At 34.6% G+C, this 20,129-nt stretch overlaps 2 protein-coding genes across 3 annotated transcripts; one reads left to right on the top strand and one right to left on the bottom strand.

Moving 5' to 3' along the window:
- The first annotated feature begins 839 nt into the window (after window positions 1–839).
- Window positions 840–14,991, top strand: LOC123699472 (alanine--tRNA ligase, mitochondrial-like). The gene is made up of 14 exons (XM_045646414.1): window positions 840–1,205; window positions 1,629–1,802; window positions 2,315–2,460; window positions 5,684–5,839; window positions 7,336–7,480; window positions 7,876–8,009; window positions 8,248–8,551; window positions 8,667–9,469; window positions 10,046–10,195; window positions 10,444–10,570; window positions 11,236–11,444; window positions 11,829–12,267; window positions 13,303–13,422; window positions 14,123–14,991. The coding sequence occupies exons 1-14, from the start codon at window positions 1,011–1,013 to the stop codon at window positions 14,252–14,254; spliced, it is 3,234 nt and encodes a 1,077-aa protein (XP_045502370.1). The 5' UTR covers window positions 840–1,010; the 3' UTR covers window positions 14,255–14,991.
- Window positions 14,992–15,519: 528 nt separating this feature from the next.
- LOC123699471 (protein CLP1 homolog) lies at window positions 15,520–20,061 on the bottom strand. Of its 2 annotated transcripts, XM_045646412.1 has the most exons (9): window positions 19,835–20,061; window positions 19,582–19,743; window positions 19,167–19,386; window positions 18,679–18,849; window positions 18,267–18,355; window positions 17,804–17,905; window positions 17,304–17,435; window positions 16,265–16,446; window positions 15,520–16,010 (listed from the first exon to the last, which is right to left on the bottom strand). In XM_045646412.1, exons 1-9 carry the CDS (start codon window positions 19,925–19,927, stop codon window positions 15,899–15,901), a joined length of 1,263 nt encoding a protein of 420 aa, XP_045502368.1. In that variant the 5' UTR covers window positions 19,928–20,061; the 3' UTR covers window positions 15,520–15,898. The 2 variants fall into 2 exon arrangements, with proteins under 2 accessions (XP_045502368.1, XP_045502369.1); XM_045646413.1 differs by lacking the exon at window positions 16,265–16,446.
- Between the last annotated feature and the right edge of the window lie 68 nt (window positions 20,062–20,129).

Below are 20,129 nucleotides of genomic sequence, written 5' to 3'. Positions count from 1 at the left end.
CGTCAAAACCGCAGGTCAAAACCTGTGGTCAAAACTTTGTCAAAACTATATATTTTATCAAGATTTTATCTTTAGACGTGCTTTAAGACAAAGTACTGCAAAGTACTTTGTGCTAGTATCATTGGCAATCATTGGTTTTAACTTTTAAGTACTATATTACTTGCTCTGTGGACTGTGGTAATTTACGCATAAATATCAAATTCTGAAGATCAAATCTCATGAACGTAAAATAATACCGGTCACTCACCGTCGAACTAAGCCGTCGAACCAATGTTATGCACATGGATTAAGTATTATTTACTACGTAAATAATTATGCAATCCAAAGTACAGAATACTAATTATTATTAAATATTAATAGCGAACGCCCATCAGACATTTGCGCCACAACAACTTTTTCTGTGCATCGTTTTTAAAATACAAATAAACTAAGATAAGTATTTAACAATTCATTTTCTAAGCCAAGATAAACACATTAATTTAACCCATTGAGCACCCAGCGGCCCGATGAGACCGCGACACAAATCACAATAGATTTTCTATTGTGTCTGTGATTCCGGGGGCTGAAGGCTTAATCACACAATGTGTGTGATTATGTGTATATCTAGGCTGGTCGAATAAGGATTTTAAACCACTCATCAATGGTACTTCCCTTAGGTACTTCCCCAATCATGAGATATATGCACAGACCACAGAGCAAGTAGGTAATTGGAGATAGGTTTGAATGCCCTACCCAAGTAAGCTTCTTGGCCCTACCTATGCTCAGGGCCCTATGCCCCAGATTACTGCAGTATTGTCAACTCGATTGTCAATGTCAAACTTCAAAGTCAATGTCAGTGTACTGAGCCCTTGAATTGAACTTTCAATGAGTGCAAACTACAAATTATAAAAATAAAATGTTGCAGCGAAAATAAATGCAATAATTGGCACTGTTACCTACAAGTGGGAGTTCAGGAACATATATAAAAAAAATCATCATATATAAAACTTAGTAAAATATTTGTAAATAAAATGTTACGAATACCGGTTCGAACTAACTTTACTCAAAAAACTTTTCAATTGCGGATGAAATCATCCAGTGGGTTTATAAGGAGTACATTTATTGATTATTTCGTTAATAATCATGGTCATAAACATATAAAGTCGAGTTCAGTTGTGCCGCTGTGTGATCCTACAGTCCCATTTGTTAATGCTGGCATGAATCAGGTAAACCACATCTATTGACAGTCTCAAACTTTTTACAAAACAATATAGAAAATGTTGAAACTCAACCACAATAATACTAGATAGTGTACTTCCTAGGGATCTATATCCAAAGAATTTAATTTTTGGCGTTATAACCCCTAACCAGGCCTCTTATATGTAGACATGTGAGATTTTTAAAACTATTATTAATAATAAATGAAAGAACATAAGTTCATGAGTTATCTTAATATTTTTAAGGAATTTCCTTTTTATATGAGAAACATTGTACAGAATCTTGTAACATCAACTTCCACTAATTGGTCTTGCCTTTAATATACATATATTGTATTATACTGTATATTTGAAATAATTTTTGTTTTTTAGCATAAACATTACTAAAGATTCATTTGAAATTACACTCAAACTAAGTTTTTCTAATTTCAGTTCAAAGGAGTGTTTCTCGGGATGGTAGACCCTCCGTTTCCTCGAGTGGTGAATTCACAGAAGTGTATCAGAGTGGGAGGGAAACATAATGACCTGGACCTCGTTGGTTTAGATGGACACCATCATACATTCTTTGAAATGCTTGGAAACTGGTCTTTCGGTGATTATTATAAGGTAAACATATTTTATTGTGAATACAATATATTACAACAACAATATTTACCACAAAACTGACAAAAACTTGGCGCTTTCCATTTCTCATTGATATTTAAACTGTTTTTTTTTTTCAAAGATTTGCTCATTTTTTTAATAACTTGTAGTAATAAGTTTTAGAATTTATTCTTATGTTATGTATATTGCAGCTAACTAGCTATATCAACTGTTTAATAAAGAGCATATTGTCTATTTAAAAAGGTGCTCTTTAGTTTACAATATTAATAAAAAAAAATTGCTTAAACTAGTTGCCAGCAACATATTATATGACTAGCTGTGCTCCGCGGTTTTACCCACAGTGCTCCGCTCCTGTTGGTCTTAGCGAGATGATATACAGGGTGTCCCGTATGTAGTGGACCAAAAGGTTATGGGGGGTAGACTTATTGTCTAACAAAAATACTAAGCTTCAGCTTTATAATATTAGTATAGATATATAATGAGCTATTATTACTTTTTATATTATCTGTTTTTAGAAAGAAGCTTGCAAAATGGCTTGGGATTTGCTCCTGGGTCCATACAGATTAAAACCTGAAGACTTACTTGTCACTTACTTTGGTGGAGATGTCACTATTGGCCTCATTGAAGATAGAGAATGTAGGGACATATGGAAAGAAATTGGGTAATTTAATATTTTTCTCTTCTCTTATAAAATGGTATAGAAAATCTTAAATTTAGTTTATTTAAAAGAAAAACCTGTGAGTTAAATATATCACCACACATAACACATAAGCTGTATATTTTTCCGAGCTACATGTTTTACAATTAATGTACGACTGTGGGTCCCAAACTAAGTGATATACTTGTGTCTTGAAATGAAATGAAATGAATGAAATGAAATACGTTTATTATGGATACATAAAAGATACAAATAAAATAAAACAAAAAACTTAAATCTAACTTAAATATATATATGTATGCCACAAAAGGCCTGCCACTCAGTGCAAAACACTAATTTTCAGTGGTTGCCTTAGGATGCCTTGCTGACAGTGGATGTATTTTTTTGCTCAAAACTGCATAAGGTTATTAAAAAATAAAATCTAAATATATATCTACTAGATTTCCGCCCGCGGCTTCGTTCGCGTTTGCAAAGGAAAACCCGCATAGTTCCCGTTCCCGTGGGATTTCCGGGATAAAAACTATCCTATGTGTTAATCCAAGTTACCCTCTATATGTGTGCTAAATTTCATTGTAATCGGTTCAGTAGTTTTTACGTGAAAGAGTAACAAACATCCATACAAACTTTTGCATTTATAATATTAGTAGGATTTTAATAATATAATGTATACTTGAAAATAATTATACTTAGGGAATAAATAAAATTTACACATTAGCTTTTAGAGTAATAAAGAGATTATTGGATAAATACTTAAATAATAAATAAACAAATAGGAACATTATTGGGGATGCTAAATATTTTCTTGTTGATGTTTTTGAAAATCGAGAAGATATGACTTTAATTTTTTTAGAAGATAGGCTTTTTATAAAAATGTTAGTCTTGGGACCCTGAGTTGCGCTTCTTGGTTAAATACATATGTTATAGATAGTAGGAAGTTAACTAGTAGATAAATAATGGAAGTTAATACAATAAATAATGCAATGAAAAATCAATTCAAATGTGTTCATCAAATCTGGGAATTTTGAAAATAATAATGTACATCTCAATCTATATTTTGAAAAGAGTAAAAAGAGTTAGTTTTTTTACAAAATGACTATCTAACTAAAAATATGTATGTTAGAGCGTGGTTGTATTACTTATTGAAATACTGATATAATATTTCTTAGACATCTTCACTCGACCAAAGTCGGTACAAGAATGACTTGCAACTGCAGACGACCGTTATTTATAGTACGATCAAAACAACTATTCGAGTGTTGTGACAGTGTGAGTCAGCGCAGGTGTTATTTGTGTTGTTTTGATCGTTATTTTGAATACGACATGAAATATTATTATTACTCGATAATTAAATGATTGTTAATACTTTTATCCAATTGGTTATTGTTAAAATAATTAATGAAGTTAATCAATTGATTAACTTTTAAAATATAATTTTATCTTTAAATTAAACGCGCTAACACGGCCATTCTGAAAGAAGCTCGTGCTCTGAGCGTTAATTCAAAACTCAAAATATCAATGATATAATTCACACTTGTTGGAATGAATATAGAAAATGAATAGTTCGCGCTGGTGACATTCAGACTTGTTTTAAGTATTCAAATTATTTGTTTCTTTGTCCAGTTGTCAGACAAGTGACAATAAGGTTATTATTGTTTCCCCGCCCGGTTGTAACAACCCGTGCAGACAAATGGCATTCGATTGTATTATTATCTGCCCAGTTGTAAGACTAAGTCACAGAAGACCCGTACAGACAAGTGGCATTCGATTGTATTATTATCTGCCCAGTTGTCAGACTAAGTCACAGAAGACCCGTACAGACAAGTGGCATTCGATTGTATTATTATCTGCCCAGTTGTCAGACTAAGTCACAGAAGACCCGTACAGACAAGTGGCATTCGATTGTATGATTATCTACCCAGTTGTCAGACTAAGTCACAGAAGACCCGTACAGACAAGTGGCAGTCGATTATTATAATTAGTTACCGCTAACACGGTCATCTAAATTTGGCTTCAGTACTATTCTTACACATACATAGGATACAATAGTAGTCTAGCAATTTCTTGTACTTTTCGCTTCATAGCAATCATTGTCTAGTATTATTGTGATTTAATAATATTTGTTCATAGGATTCCATAGCTTATCGATTCTGATAGCTGCGAACAGCGGCTTCTGTATCTTATCTCTCAAGTGATAACCATAAGTCCTGGAACATAATTATTAAAAGTTAAAACACAAGTTATAACGTCTTCGTACGTTCATTTGAAATAAGTACGGTAATTTATCTCGTGGTGTCAAAACAATGTATTAACACAAACATAACCGCTCGGCCAAACTGACCTTATAGAACACCAGTCACATCCACATGATGAACTCAAACTCAAATATTGACTTATTCAACTGGACTTCGCTTAGAAGCGTTTTTCAATCGTCAAAATACAGAAAAATAAAAATTTACCAACACAATAGCTTATACTGGGCGCCAAGGGAAATCGAAGGCACCACATTGGATTCAAATTCCCTGGGATCAAAAACTTATTATTTGTGACATAACACGTCGTTTGCTTACCACAATAATTAAAAGCTCAAATATCCTGGACAACCGCCCGGATTGCACATCACATTATAATATTGATGAACTACATTACCGTTACAATATTCCACACCACAAACATTTACTTCACACAAGAAAACACACATTGTGCGAGTTCCTTCATCCTTGTTTTAACTTGAAGGAATTCGAAGTCCACAGTCACATACTATTATGATGGTGACAGTGACAGTTGCACAATTTCACGTAGTATGATGGAAGAATTTGTGCCAGCCTGCCAGGATTCCGAGTGAGGGCTGGTTCATCTTCTGCTTCTGATGTTAGAGCGTGGTTGTATTACTTATTGAAATACTGATATAATATTTCTTAGACATCTTCACTCGACCAAAGTCGGTACAAGAATGACTTGCAACTGCAGACGACCGTTATTTATAGTACGATCAAAACAACTATTCGAGTGTTGTGACAGTGTGAGTCAGCGCAGGTGTTATTTGTGTTGTTTTGATCGTTATTTTGAATACGACATGAAATATTATTATTACTCGATAATTAAATGATTGTTAATACTTTTATCCAATTGGTTATTGTTAAAATAATTAATGAAGTTAATCAATTGATTAACTTTTAAAATATAATTTTATCTTTAAATTAAACGCGCTAACATGTATTTATTTCAGTGTGCCATCAAGCCGTTTAAAAGACTGTGGGGCAAAAGACAATTTCTGGGAGATGGGCGCGAGCGGACCGTGCGGGCCGTGCACGGAGATACATTATGTACACCCAGATGGATCACTCACGGAGATCTGGAATATCGTGTTTATACAGTGCAATAGGTATTTATAATATGAATATATGATATTTGTAGAAAATGGTTTTATGCGAAAATTTTAAATTGCGTTTTCTGACTTGTATTTTTGACTTAGAATTATAAATAATTAGATACACAATATCGTGCAAAAACTAACGTAAAATTACCAAATCTTGTTCAGTTGATTTAAAGGTGATTTTACAAAACTTTGCACTGGGCAGAGTTTTCGTGATAACGTTTTTTAGCCCATTGTTTATCTCATTGTTATTCATAATGATAACATAAAATTATAAAGAATTTCAATTATGATTAGGCTCAAATAAAAAAAATAAACAATTATTATTAATCATTATTTATTTTCATATAGAGTCATAACATAAACACCATTCATAGTTCAACTTTATTCCATGTTTCCAGCCATTGTAATTTTGGCAAAGCTTTTTACAAAATCGATTACTAACATGTATTCCATTTGGCCTTATTAATTCTGCGTCCGCGCAGTCAAGATTATAATATTTGTTTAACGACTCTAAAACAGTACACAGTTTAAAAACAACAAAATAAGCAAATTAGGAAATTTACACCAATTTGTTACAATACTCACCTTTTGTATAATTATTTTCTAATTGTCCACATTGAACAAATAATAAATAAGTAAAAATAAATGTTATCAAAAGTTTATAGTAATATTTAAACCGTAGCATTATTTGATAAGAGCGTGATTTGTAGACTAACATTTTTATAAAGGGAATTTAAAGTATTTTTTTATCTATACATATAATAAATCTGTAGAAGGGTCAATTCTGTACATTGAAAATATTGAAAAAATAAATACCAGGGGGTGTTACTGCATCGATACCAAACCCAAATATGTGATTAAAAAAATTTTTTTCTGTCTGTCTGTCTGTCTGTCTGTATGTGAAGGCATCACGTGAAAACTAACGGTTCGATTTCGATGAAACTTGGTATAATTATACCTTATTATCCTGGCCGTAAAATAGGATACTTTTTATCCTGGAAAAATACGGAGAAAAAAATTAATCTTAATTTTTCAGTTTTATCCATAGACATTGTTCTGTAGAACTGCGAACACACGTTGCGTATTATTATAGGCCTAGCCTTGGCCTAGCCGTATTTGGGTCCAATAGATATTTATAAGATGTCATTGTCAGAGTTACTCAAAATGGAGAAATAAACCATCCACGCGAAGACCGACATCCGCGCGGACGGAGTCGCGGGCGGAAGCTAGTCTATTGAAATATTACTGTTAGTAATGAAACTATTAGAGGTTCGTTCTAACATAATTTAGTATGTATTTATTTATTTTACGCATCTATTTATTCAGACATTACCATCATTCATTGGCCAGGCCATGTTCAGGATTATGACCATTTAGTTTTTTTTTTCATAGTTATAAAAAAAAACTATTGACAACAAATAATTTAACAAAACCGTTTATTTTACACAAATCATTCACCAAAAACGCTTAAATTATAAGAAACTAATAAAAAAAACCTCTAGGGACACAGATGGCTCAATAAAGAGCTTGCGACGTCAGCACGTAGACACGGGCATGGGTTTAGAAAGAGTAGCTGCGTTGCTACAAGGGGTCCCTAGTAACTACGATACAGACCTGTTCCGACCAATCATAGCGGGTATTGAGAAGGTACGTATGTATGGATAGGTGAAAAATCAGGGTTACACTTATTTTAATGCTACGGAATGTTATATTGAAATGTAAACTGTCCATTTGTATTCTATATTTCCAAATCGGCTGAACCGATTTTTTTGTGACGTTCACTTAGGTAGCACCGTAGCAGTTGTAATGTAATAATTTGGTTTACCTTTAAAAAGCTTTAATTCCGTTCAAATAATGCTTGTGAAAATAATGTTGATGATGAACTCTTTTTAATGAAAACCCTTAATAAACTCAACAGTAATCCATTGTCGATAAGAGTAGTAGTAGTCAGTTTATAAAAAAAATACCTCAATCTTTCCTTTAATACTAACCTGTCTTTCGCTTTACTTCTTTCATAACAAATAAACTCAAAGTGTGTGTAGAACAGTAAGAATGTGTCCCCATACGGTGGCAACTACGGCTCTGATGCTGTACTGGACCAGCAGTATCGCAGACTAGCTGACCACGCGAGGATGATCAGCGTGTGTCTGGCTGATGGAGCCTTTCCGGCCACCAGGTAGGTTCGAAGGATAATTAGTTGCAATATTAAAATTTTAAAAAAATTACAAAAAAATCCAAAAAAAGGTAGAAAATTCTGCCGGTTTTCGGTATGTTAGTTGGAGTAACTTGAGTTGGTACTATTTTTTAGCGATAACTTAAGCGAATTTTAGAGGGATCATTTAGAGGTCGATATAAATAAATTTATCCATGCATTTTGAGTTGATACCTTCAAAACATTAATACTTATTTTTCAGTTTAAACCTCAAACAAATAATGCGCAAAACATTCAAAATGTGTTCCGACGTGTTCCACAATCCACACCTACTGTCCATTCTCTACAACCACGTGGCGGAAAGCCTCGGGGACACGTACCCTGAGCTGATGATGAAGGAAAGAGATGCCAAACTCATCTTAGAGTATGAGAGAGAGAGTTATAGTAAAATGCGGAGTAACCTCGCTAAGAAGTGGAAGGATCTGGTGAAACGGTACCCGGAGGTGGTGGAATTTAGTGATGTTGAGATGGCAGGATTTGCGCTAGGATACAAGGAGCTTAAAGAGGTAAATATAACTATTTATGATATAATAAAATTCCAATAATTATTTTTTTCGAATTTGTCAGTGTTGTATTAATAAATTGCACATCTAACTTATTATTATTCTCGATAAATTGCAGACCATGAAAAAGCTGAAATCAAACACAATACCTGGAGAGTTAGTATTCAAACTCTATGACACGCATGGCTTCCAAGAGGAAATCATTGAACGAATCGCTACTTTGAACAATCTAGAAATAGACAAGAAGGGCTTCTGGAAACTTCTGCAGCAACACAAATCGAGACACAAAACCGCATTCAAAGAACAATCTACGAAACAAGGAATTTTATTCGATCAAGCGATTGAAACTATCCTAAAAACTGGTGTCAAACGCACTAACGATCAACCGAAATACGACTTTAATGTGATAGACAATAGAGTGATTTTCGAACCGCTAAAAACGAAAGTAGTAGCCATTCTAAATGAGAACATTGAATGGGTGGATTTCCTCGAACCCTGCGAAAATAGACCGTATTACATAGTAACAGAAAGCACAAATTTCTATACAGAAGCCGGGGGACAAGTGTCAGATTTAGGCGTAATAAAATTCAACAAACACATTCAATTAATAGTGGACAGTGTGTTCAAAATACGCGATTTCGTGTTTCACAAGGGACATTTTAAATTGCATGATAGTGAAAATAAATATGTGAATAATACAAGTGAAGTGTTTTTAGAAGTGAATAGTGAGAGACGTTTGAATATAATGAGGAATCATACAGGTGTTCATTTGTTGAATGCGGCTATGAGGCAAGTGCTTCCCGATAGTGTGATAGGACAAGTGGGGTCTAGTGTTAGTGATGTGGGATTCAGTTTGAGTTTGGTTGTGTATGGGGAGAAACTGTCGCAAGCTGTTGTGTTGGAAGCGCAGGAATTGATTCGGTGAGTTTTTTTAATTAGGTTTAAAGACTTTATTACTCATAAAAACAATAGTTCACTTAAATTAATTATTTTATCACGAATACATGTTCATACATGTAATATTGAATTATCGAATTTTTAAATATGAATTTATTGTAATACGCTTTAGATAACTTTAAACTGTATCTCATTTTAGTATTGTAATTGTACACATTTTGTTGGGCTGCGATCTGCTCGTAAAATTTATGTGGCGCCTATGGACCCGGCAAGATCGTGGCCTGTTGTGTGTATTAAATTGAATAAATAAATAAATAAATACATGATCAGCATCAAACGTATTATTAAAAATGTCATTTTTTTAAACTGTTCAGCTAATATTCAACTCCTATTTTTATACTATTCAGCAGATATCCACATAATAATAACGAAAAAAATGATGTAATTCTTAAATTATTTTTTTAATTTTTTGTGGCGAAATTCTACAAAGAAAACCATAGTGTTATTCAACTATAAGTTCTCATCTTAGCATGGTTATAGTTAAGTTGTAACCAACATTTCCTTTAATTTAAACTTTAAGAAATGAATGATATATTTCAGAAACGCCATTAAATCGGACGCAACAGTAGATACGCGAGTAATAGACAGCACGCAGTTGTCCTGCGAGGATTCTGTGATAACTGTCCCTGGAGAGACTTATCCCGAGACTGGATTGAGATTGGTATCTTGCTCGCTACCCTTGCTGTCTAAGTGAGTTGAAATATATTAAGTTTTATCATAATTTTGTTTTTTACTTACGCATATTAGTAACTCTATATTCATGAATTCGGTAATTTTCTGCAGGAAATGTAATAATATGTTTATTTTTAATTAATTGTTATATTTTATGTTACCTGCTTGCTTTCGCTCTGTGTGATTTTAATTGTTAAAATAGAAATATTTTCCTCTTTATTGAAGTAAAATAGAAATTAATTCCACACGTTTTATTGCGTGTGCAGGGAGTTATGTTGCGGCACACATGTGCGTTCTATACGAGATTTACAAGAAATATGCGTGTGCAGTGTAAAGGGCGCGGCCACGCACACGCCCACATTGCACGCACTTACCGGCGCACGCGCAGCGCAGGTAAATTATGTATTTTTTTTTTTATTATTTGTAGAGAAGACCGCGAAGCTCGACATTAACCGATCTAATTACGACGAGACGTATTCTTATCAAATATCATAAACAAAGTCGCTTTCTCTGTCCCTATGTCCTTTTGTATGCTTAAATCTTTAAAACTACGCAACGGATTTTGTTTTTTTTAATAGATAGAGTGATTCAAGAGGAAGGTTTTAGTAGATAATTTATTAGGTTTTTGACAAAGTGGGCGAAGCCGCGGGCGCTAAGCTTTATAAATAAATATGCCTATAATCAATTGTCTATCAAAAAGTGGTAGACAAGACGTCATTGGCATATTTGTAGTGGTCTTTGGCAGTTGTGGTTGGTAAAAAACATTTTTTTTATACCAGTACTATTGCTCTGTGGTCTATACTGATTTTTTTTAATTTAACGTAGTTAAAAATTAACTAAATTTAATTTTCTCTACTGTTTTTACCTTCCCGATTTTCCCTATAATTCGTTATGCTATCATAATCGTTTACATAATATGATATGCTTATCAGTTATCACATAAAATCACATTGTAAATTACATAGGTACCTACTATGTACTTACCTACTAATAAAATACCTACTAATAATTAGGTACTAATTTGTGCAACATTTTTATAATTTTTGTACCACATCCAGACTCGCGAGCTATTCTGCCGCGCGCAGAAACTCGCTCAAGTAGCGGAACTAGCGGACCCTGAGCAAGTTAAACAGGAAGTGAACAGTATAAAGCAGCAGCTGGTGGCCCTGTGCGGGGGCGGAGCACCCTGCGGGGAGTACGCGGAGTGCCTGAAGTTGATGGACACCCTGGTGAAGAGGGCTGGCAGTAAGAACGATGGGGCTATGCAGTAAGTTTCGATATAAAAGTGGAATTGATTTTAATTTAAAAAATTTTTGACGTAGAAAATATACTTTGATTTTTGTTTTTTTTTTTTCTAATATACTTTGTGCGAAATGATAGGTATCCGATCATAGTAAATAGTGGACTTAAATTGTATATGATGTCTGCTATTCTTTTATTATTTAAAAGCCAGTGTTTTTGGAATATAAACTTTAATATTTAAAACATAGGTTTTATGATAATAGCAATTATGTATTTACAGTCATTTTGTCACATATTTTTTTCATACAGTAATACTACTTACTATATAAAAAAATATTATCAAAAGCAGCTTACTTATTCGCTTATTTCCAACAAAACGTATCTCAAACACAAACAACACAATTTCCAGAGCAATGGCTGAAACAGAAATAGTCGAAGCGTGCCAAGAAGCAGTCCGCGAGGGCCGTCGGTTCGTTGTCCATTTCTTGCGCTGCTCCTATTTGATGCAACCGCACTCCGCTGCGCATGCGCTCGCACACACACGCACAAGTACACGTGGTGACGTCATCACACACACAGAGACGCACAAAATACAAGATCGCGCGGATGTTACGCGCGCACGCAGTGACGTCACCGCACACACACTTACACACTCCATAGATGCGACACAAGATGTAATGCACACACGTGCGCCCGGACGCAGTAACGTCACCATAGCCAAGATTCAAGATGGCGGTACGAATGACGTCACAGGGGTGGGGGGAGGTGATGACGTCACGGGGGAGCTGCCTGCGATGTTGTTGGGGTGCGCGGGAGGCGTGATCGTCGCTGTAGCTAGAGTGCCGCAGGTAGTTATTGTCTTCAATACTAAACTAACTTATATTTATCACTACCAACTTGCCAGATCTCTGCATAGGTTTTATTTTCTAAAAATAACAGTTTTCTGTGTTTAATTATGATAATTTTAACAGTTATTACATAAAAATGGGCAGAAACAAATTCAACGGCAAAAAACTCAACATTAATTCAGTTCTTCAGTTGTAAATAGTGATGCTACCAATACTTTTTTTGTCTTGTAATATGTTTAGTATTCTACTGTGTTGAATTTTATTGAAAACTAGCTTCCGCCCGCGACTCCGTTCGCGCGGAAAAATTAAGATTTATTTTTTTTCTACATATTTTTCTGCAATAAAAAGTATCCTATTTTATGCCCAGGTTAATCCATACTAATATTATAAATGCGAAAGTAACTCTGTCTGTCTGTTACTCAATCACGCCTTAACTACTGAACCAATTTGCATGAAATTTGGTATAGAGATATTTTGATACCCGAGAAAGGACATAGGATAGGTTTTATCCCGGAAATCCTACGGGAACAGGTTTTTCTTTGAAAACGCGGGCGAAGCCACGGGCGGAAAGCTAGTAAGGTATAAATTATACCAAGTTTCATCGAAATCAAACCGTTAGTTTTTACGTGATGCCTTCACATACAGACAGACAGACAGACAAAATATTTTTAATCACATATTTGGGTTTGGTAGCGATCCAGTAACACCCCCTGCTATTTATTTTTTCAATTTTTTCAATGTACAGAATTAACCCTTATACAGATTTATTATATGTATACAGTACTCCAAAATTAATAATGCGCATGCAAATCACCGCTAATTGTCCCAATTTCCAAAATGTATTTCATTTGACTAAACAAATTTTACTAAATTATGCATGAAGAAAATGCATTTAACTACTCTATATACATATCGTCTTCCGACGCTCCGGGAATATGACAGTTACCGAACTGTGAAGATTTCTATGCGCATTATCACTTTTGGAGTACTGTAGATTGTTGATTGTTGATGATAGTCTAACAATAATCCATCTAGGAGCTGGTGAACAAAAACTTCACAGCGCAGAAGTGGCTGAGCTGCATATTGCCAATTTTCCAAGCAGAGATCGCTCCACATGAGGGGCTGGATACAAAAGCTCAAATGAACGCTACTAAAGTAAGTCTATTGTACTGTTTTTGTTATTTTTACATTATTTAATGCTATTTAATGAATTTGTAATAAAAATCTATACTAATATTATAAAGCTGAAGAGTTTGTTTGTTTGAACGCGCTAATCTCGGAAACTACTGGTCCGATTTGAAAAATTCTTTCGGTGTTAGATAGCCCATTTATCGAGGAAGGTTATAGGCTATATATAATCACGCTACGACCAACAGGAGTTGCGCCACGGGGGCGAAACCGCGCGGAGCAGCTAGTATGTTATAATGTTTGCAAAATCTGTCTGAAATGACATTTCAGCGATGCAACTAAATTATCAAGGCTTTGACTACAATCTTTGGTAGAGAAATAAAATACAATTAATATTAATTATAGAGAAATAATTGTGTAAATATACAACTTATTTATAAAAAAATCTGTAGTGTGTTTGTACGTAGCGATAGGTTATAAATCTATACTAATATTATAAAGCTGAAGAGTTTGTTTGTTTGAACGCGCTAATCTCGGATACTTATGGTCCGTTTTAAAAAATTCTTTCGGTTTTAGTTAGCCCATTTATCGAGGAAGGCTATAGGCTATAGATCATCACGCTAAGATCAATAGCAACAGAACCACGCGGGTGAAACAGCGGGGCGCAGCTAGTGCTATATAAATGAAAAATAAAGAATTACCTAATTAAGTTTCATTTTATTTTCAGGTCAGCCTTATAAACTGTGAACAGATGGTGCAAGACGCGATGCGGGTCGCCATTAAATTTGCTCAATGTCACTTGAAAGATGTAGCCGTAGATAATAGAGTTAGGTCCAATGAGAATAGACAACAGAACTGATGAAATTATCTATGCAATGTGGATTTCGTTATTTTTTTAACTTTTATGTTATGTGAATCAGAAATTAATTGAATATGAGAATTGTGTTTGTTTTATGCACCTTGAAAAAGGGATATTGTATATACGACACGTATATACATTCGAACGAACGAACGAACATTGGTTCTTGTTATTTTTGAAAGTGGGCATAGAATGCTGTTTCTTTAGGGCTGATTTTTCAATCCTTGGTTAAAACTTAATCTTCGAATAACGTATTAAACTACCATTTCAAAAATGTATTCTTATTGTCCGTGAAAATGTAGTTTACAGGTGACATTTTAAAATGTTCGTGTAATACTTTACTGAACGGATAAATTTTAACCAAGGATTGAAAAATCGGCCTTAAAACAGATTTGATTTGGAAAATAACTATAAAAGTATTGATATGAAATGAATATCAAGTTAAATTTAATTAGTATTATATGAATTAAATTATGATTCGGCTCAATTACGTCTTGTTTTCAGGCATCATTTATTATTTAAGATTCATAGGAAATCTACACATAATATTGTGCCTCAGCAATTATTATAAAACTCAAATACACAAGATATTGGTCCTATTCAACATTGAATAAATCTGACCTATCTGAGAACTCACTAAATAGTTTTTAAGCTATTGCATAGCTTCTATCGCGAGCCTTGAGCGCGGGGACCGAATCGAGAAATTCCGTAACGAAAAAACCTCACGCTCCCCCACACCGACGGGCGGAGGTGTGGCTTGAAGGCATAGCATGCAATAGCTTTACCGCGGCAGTCCCCGAGTGCCACACGTCGTTTTTCGTTTAAATTCCTGCTAAATAACGTAAATACTCACGGTCTTACTAATAAAATGTTACCCATTTGCTATGCAAATGTATAAGTTATTGCAATAACCTGTCTTGTTTCTATGATTGATGTTTCATGTGAGCAAGAGCAGGACACAGCTATGGTAGAAAATGGTAGAAATTTATCCATTGTTTAACTTTTTATTAGTAAGGCCGTTAGTTGTTATTTGAAATATGATATTATATAATAAAAAGACCTAATATTTTAATATTATTAGAAATTTTAACGAAATTGTGCCTTTTAAGATGTAATATAATTATTATATTAAAATATGAATAATAATTAATTTGTTTATCTGTAGTTATCTACCTCTTGAGTTGTGAAGATGTTTTCTTTCCTTTTCTTTATACATAGTATGTTATTTTTCTAGTCACTATGTAATTATAAATAAAACGAATATATTTTATTTTCATCTTTTATTTTAATCCTTATAAATAATATGTACAAATTTATAAATATTATTTCATTACTTGGCTATTACATTCAACATGTATATTACCATGGTAATAAATATTTTATGAGGGTAGTTGGAAACATTCAAAAGATTTATTCAGTCATTTCCTTATAAAGGAGCCAAAAAATCTATCGACCATTGAAATCGATCTTACATATCCGGTTTCTATAATAAAAAAAAAATATTTTTACATTAATAATATCATTTTTTTTTCAATGATAATATTATAATAAGTAAAAATATATGACATAGAAACCGGGCGATTCGGTTAAATACATTATGTTCATTTGTAAAATGACTCGTAACAAAGTTTTATCATAAACGGTCTAGTGGTTGTCCATATACTGTAGTTCTGAGAGTAACAAAATAGTGTTTGGGAGGGGTCGCGGCTGCGGCGACAGAATTGTGAGAGTTTGTCGCTCTGTGTCCACTGCAGTCCTGGAATTTTGAAAAAATAATAAGCATTAACTGTTTAGTAGTATATTATATTTTGCAAACGAAAAAAAAAACAACAGACATATACACATTTTTAAATTAGTGCGGGCAAATCGTGGTTCGTTTGAAGCGTTTGAAATATTCTGCAGACACATTGCTAGTTTTTAAGGGTTGGCAAATAATCGACGAAAGGAATAATGAAATAGAAGAGTGTGGAAACGGACACACAAACAAACAGTGATTGCAGTGATACTCACACGCACACGAAGCCCGCGAGGTTAGCGTGCAGCGCCAGATCGTCGGGCGCGGCCGCGAAGGAGACGGCGAGCAGGCGGTGCGCCAGCGCAGGCCCCGCCCACACCGCCACCAGCGCCGTCAGCGCCTCCGCCGCGCGCATGCCCAGCGGCATGCACGAGTCGGGCAGCGACGGCGCGCCCACCTGCACCATCACCTCACTTACAGTACTCCAAAATTAATAATGCGCATGCAAATCTTCGCCAATTGTCGTATTTCCAAAATGTATTTCATTTGACTAAACAAATTTTACTAAATTATGCATGAAGAAAATGCATCTAACCACTCTATATACATATCGTCTTCGGACGCTCCGGGAATATGACAGTTACCGAACTGAGACGAAGATTTCTATGCGCATTATCACTTTTGGAGTACTGTACATGTTTTTGACGTGACAATCCTACTAATATTATAAATGCGAAAGTTTGTATGGATGTATGGATGTTTGTTACTCTTTCACGTAGAAACTACTGAACCGATTACAATGAAATTTAGCACACATATAGAGGGTAACTTGGATTAACACATAGGATAGTTTTTATCCCGGAAATCCCACGGGAACGGGAACTATGCGGGTTTTCCTTTGCAAACGCGGGCGAAGCCGCGGGCGGAAATCTAGTGTCTTATAATTCGATAGAGCCGGCTGCACGCACGAAAAAACATGACTCATGCGGCGTTACCTCGCTCTGAGGCGTTCCATGTTAAGGCTTGAAGTGCAAGCGAGAGCGCGGAATGTGCGACAAAGAAGCACAATTATCGTTGTCACGTTCAACTATCGTCAGTAAACCGACTTTACAGACAACTATTTTTTGTCGATAGAGAAGAGTTTTACCACAATCTCGCTCGTTTGTTGCTTGAAATGCGTGCACGTACGAACACATGCACGAATTTCGCTTCCTTTCACGCGCTTCCCTAAAAGATTTCACTTTTCTTTACATTTATTGTACATACAATAATATATACATAAATGATAAACTAACATCATAATCAAAATCTTACCTTATATATTTTAAGATCTGTGAACTTAACGTCAAACGAATGCGGGTAGTATGGAGTCCTCTTTCCATAGAAATATTCGCGGATTCGCGCGTCCCGTAACTCGGCGCGTTGCGATATCGACCGTTCTACAACCTGAATTTTCATATTTCTTATATTAGAGTCAAGTTAGGAAATTCACCAGCATTATTTGCATATTTATCAATCATTTATTAAGACTATAACCATAACCATTTCTGAATTACTTTAAATTTTTATTTTACACTAGCGGTCCGCCCCGGCTTTCCATAAGAACCATCCTTGTACTTCAAGGAATATTATAAAAAAGATTTATCGAAATCGGTCCACCCGTGATGTCGTGACCAAGGAAAACGGGTTTCATTTCTAACATAATACATTACATAATATTTTTGATATTTAACTGAATATATTATCTTGTCATACAAATAAAACAGAAATTCATATTAAACTTAAGTTCACTATGTAAATAAATTTAAACATACCCCTCCACTTTTGGGCAAGTACACAACTTTCACAAACTTTGGCATGTCACGTTTCAATTCATTGTACAGCCTTTCGTTATCTAATACTAATATCACATCCACCTGAAAGTAAATCATGCAAATATTAACTTCTTATCCATTTTGTGTTTTACTAATGTTATATTATTAATAACTCAGGCCCCGGAACCACAGACACAATAGATGTGTCGTGGACCGATCGGGCCGCTTGGGGCTCAATGGGTTAAGTTTAAAAAATGTCTCGAGTGGCAATAATTATTGAAATTAACACCTTATTTGCAGGCAGTAATGTTCAAAGTCTATTGTATTTCACATAAGTAAAAGTCTGCCTACTACATGCATATGCAGAGTTTTGCTTCGGACAGTTTTTTTTTGCGTAATTGTGAGTATATTTGCTTTTTGTACACCAACTGATATCAATTCAAGAAATACGCCTTCAACATACCTCAAATGCCTGAGCGGCGTGCGTCAACACTTTATAACCGGCGCCTTTCACCCATCCACATGTGTTAATTATTACGCCTGATGTTGATGCTGGAGACAATAAAGAAATATTGTTTAAATTTGTTTTCGGAGTTAAAATATAACTGTTTTTTAATAACTCAGGCCCCGGAACCACAGACACAATAGAATATTGTGTCTGGGACCGATCGAGCTGCTTGGGGCTCAATGGGTTAAATTGTGTTTAATAGAAGCAACAACATCATATGTACAATCTAATTCAAAAAGCTGATTGAAATTTGAATGGAATTTTAAAGAAAAGGAGTATCATATTGCAGATTTAGAGTATGAAGTTTAACAAAAACTTCACTAACTTGAGCCCTAATAAAAACCAACATGAAAAATTTAAAATTTACCTTTCTTATTATTCTCGCACCTCTCAGCGATAACCTCAGCAAGTCGAGACACAATTGTATTATATAGTTCTAAATTTTCATCAGGGGACTTGTGACCAAAGTGGTACACCAGAGGTGCTTGCTGGCTGAACCCCTCCTCTATGGACGCTGGCCGCTCTACTAGAAGTGCACCTGGAAAAGTTGAAAAAAAAATGTAAAATAAACCATGGTATTCAAACAATTTAGAAAGTTATGCAAAGTAATCTATTTTAATTTTTAATTGAGAGACATGTTAGTGCATTATTAAAGACAAATTTGGTTTTGTAAAGCCAACTTACATTACAAACACAATATAAGTTACAACAATACACACACAAACACAGCAAAAAATTCATATATAATTATTGCTTTGCATTCCAAATTGCAAATCCACATCCATTATAGTGAAAAAAACCAACAAAATTCTATTCAATTTAATTTCATATTGAAAATGACCTTAATCTACTAACCAATGGTTCCTGGGACACTAATATGCCCCTGTCCCACGTCAAGATCCACATATATAGGCCTACGCCCCATTCTCACAGCATAGTTTAGCAGGATCCTGGTCAGCGTGGACTTGCCGACATCACCCGGCCCAACCACCATAGTAACTGGGCCCCGAGTGTTTTCCTGTTCTGCCGCAACTCTCTGCTGCTCTAATGCAGCGTGTACATTGAGGTATACCACCTGTAAAGTACAAACATATGTGTACAAAACAATATGATGTCACTTACGTCTATATTAATACACATAGCCATATATTTTTTTTTAATCATTCATTCATACACCAAGCAGTTACAATTCAATTGTAAGGTTTTCGAAGAAAATATTATAGTTGCAGCTATCAACATACTCATGATTGTAGACAAAATTATGTATTACCATTGGTGTTTCCTTCGCCACATAGCTGACTTCCGTGCGACCGCGTAGTTCTACCGTACAGCCGTGCCACGTGAACACTGCTACCTTGGCTCCCGTGTGGAACTCATATGGTTTACCTTTAACCAGCTCTGTGCCAAACAACTCAGCGTAACCACTCTTAACCTAAAAAGCATAATAAAAATTATTTATGCGTTAAATTGCACGATAGTGGTAATGTTACGATAAATCTGCAATATGAGTTTTTTTTACAAACCTCTAAAACAACTTTTTCGTTCTTTGATTCGACTTCAAACCGAAGTTCTGAATCTGGTTCAAGTTTAAACTCTTGTAACTGAACTTCCGTCATGGTTTTAATTATTATTGAACTATTAACAGATTAATAACTTGTAAATTGTTGTATAATAAAATTCACAAGATATATTAATTGTAAACTTTTTAGAATATCACCATTGAAAATCGTCGCGTTTGAAATCCAAATAAAAATTATTTTTATGTCTATCGTATTGACAGCTCAAGTTTGATGACATTTGATAAAACTGTTGTAACTT

The sequence above is a fragment of the Colias croceus genome, chromosome 18, assembly GCF_905220415.1.
Source record: "Colias croceus chromosome 18, ilColCroc2.1".
Taxonomy (NCBI): Eukaryota; Metazoa; Arthropoda; class Insecta; order Lepidoptera; family Pieridae; genus Colias; species Colias croceus.
The sequence above is the reverse complement of the archived record's forward strand: the minus strand, read 5'-3'. Positions and strand labels throughout refer to the sequence as shown.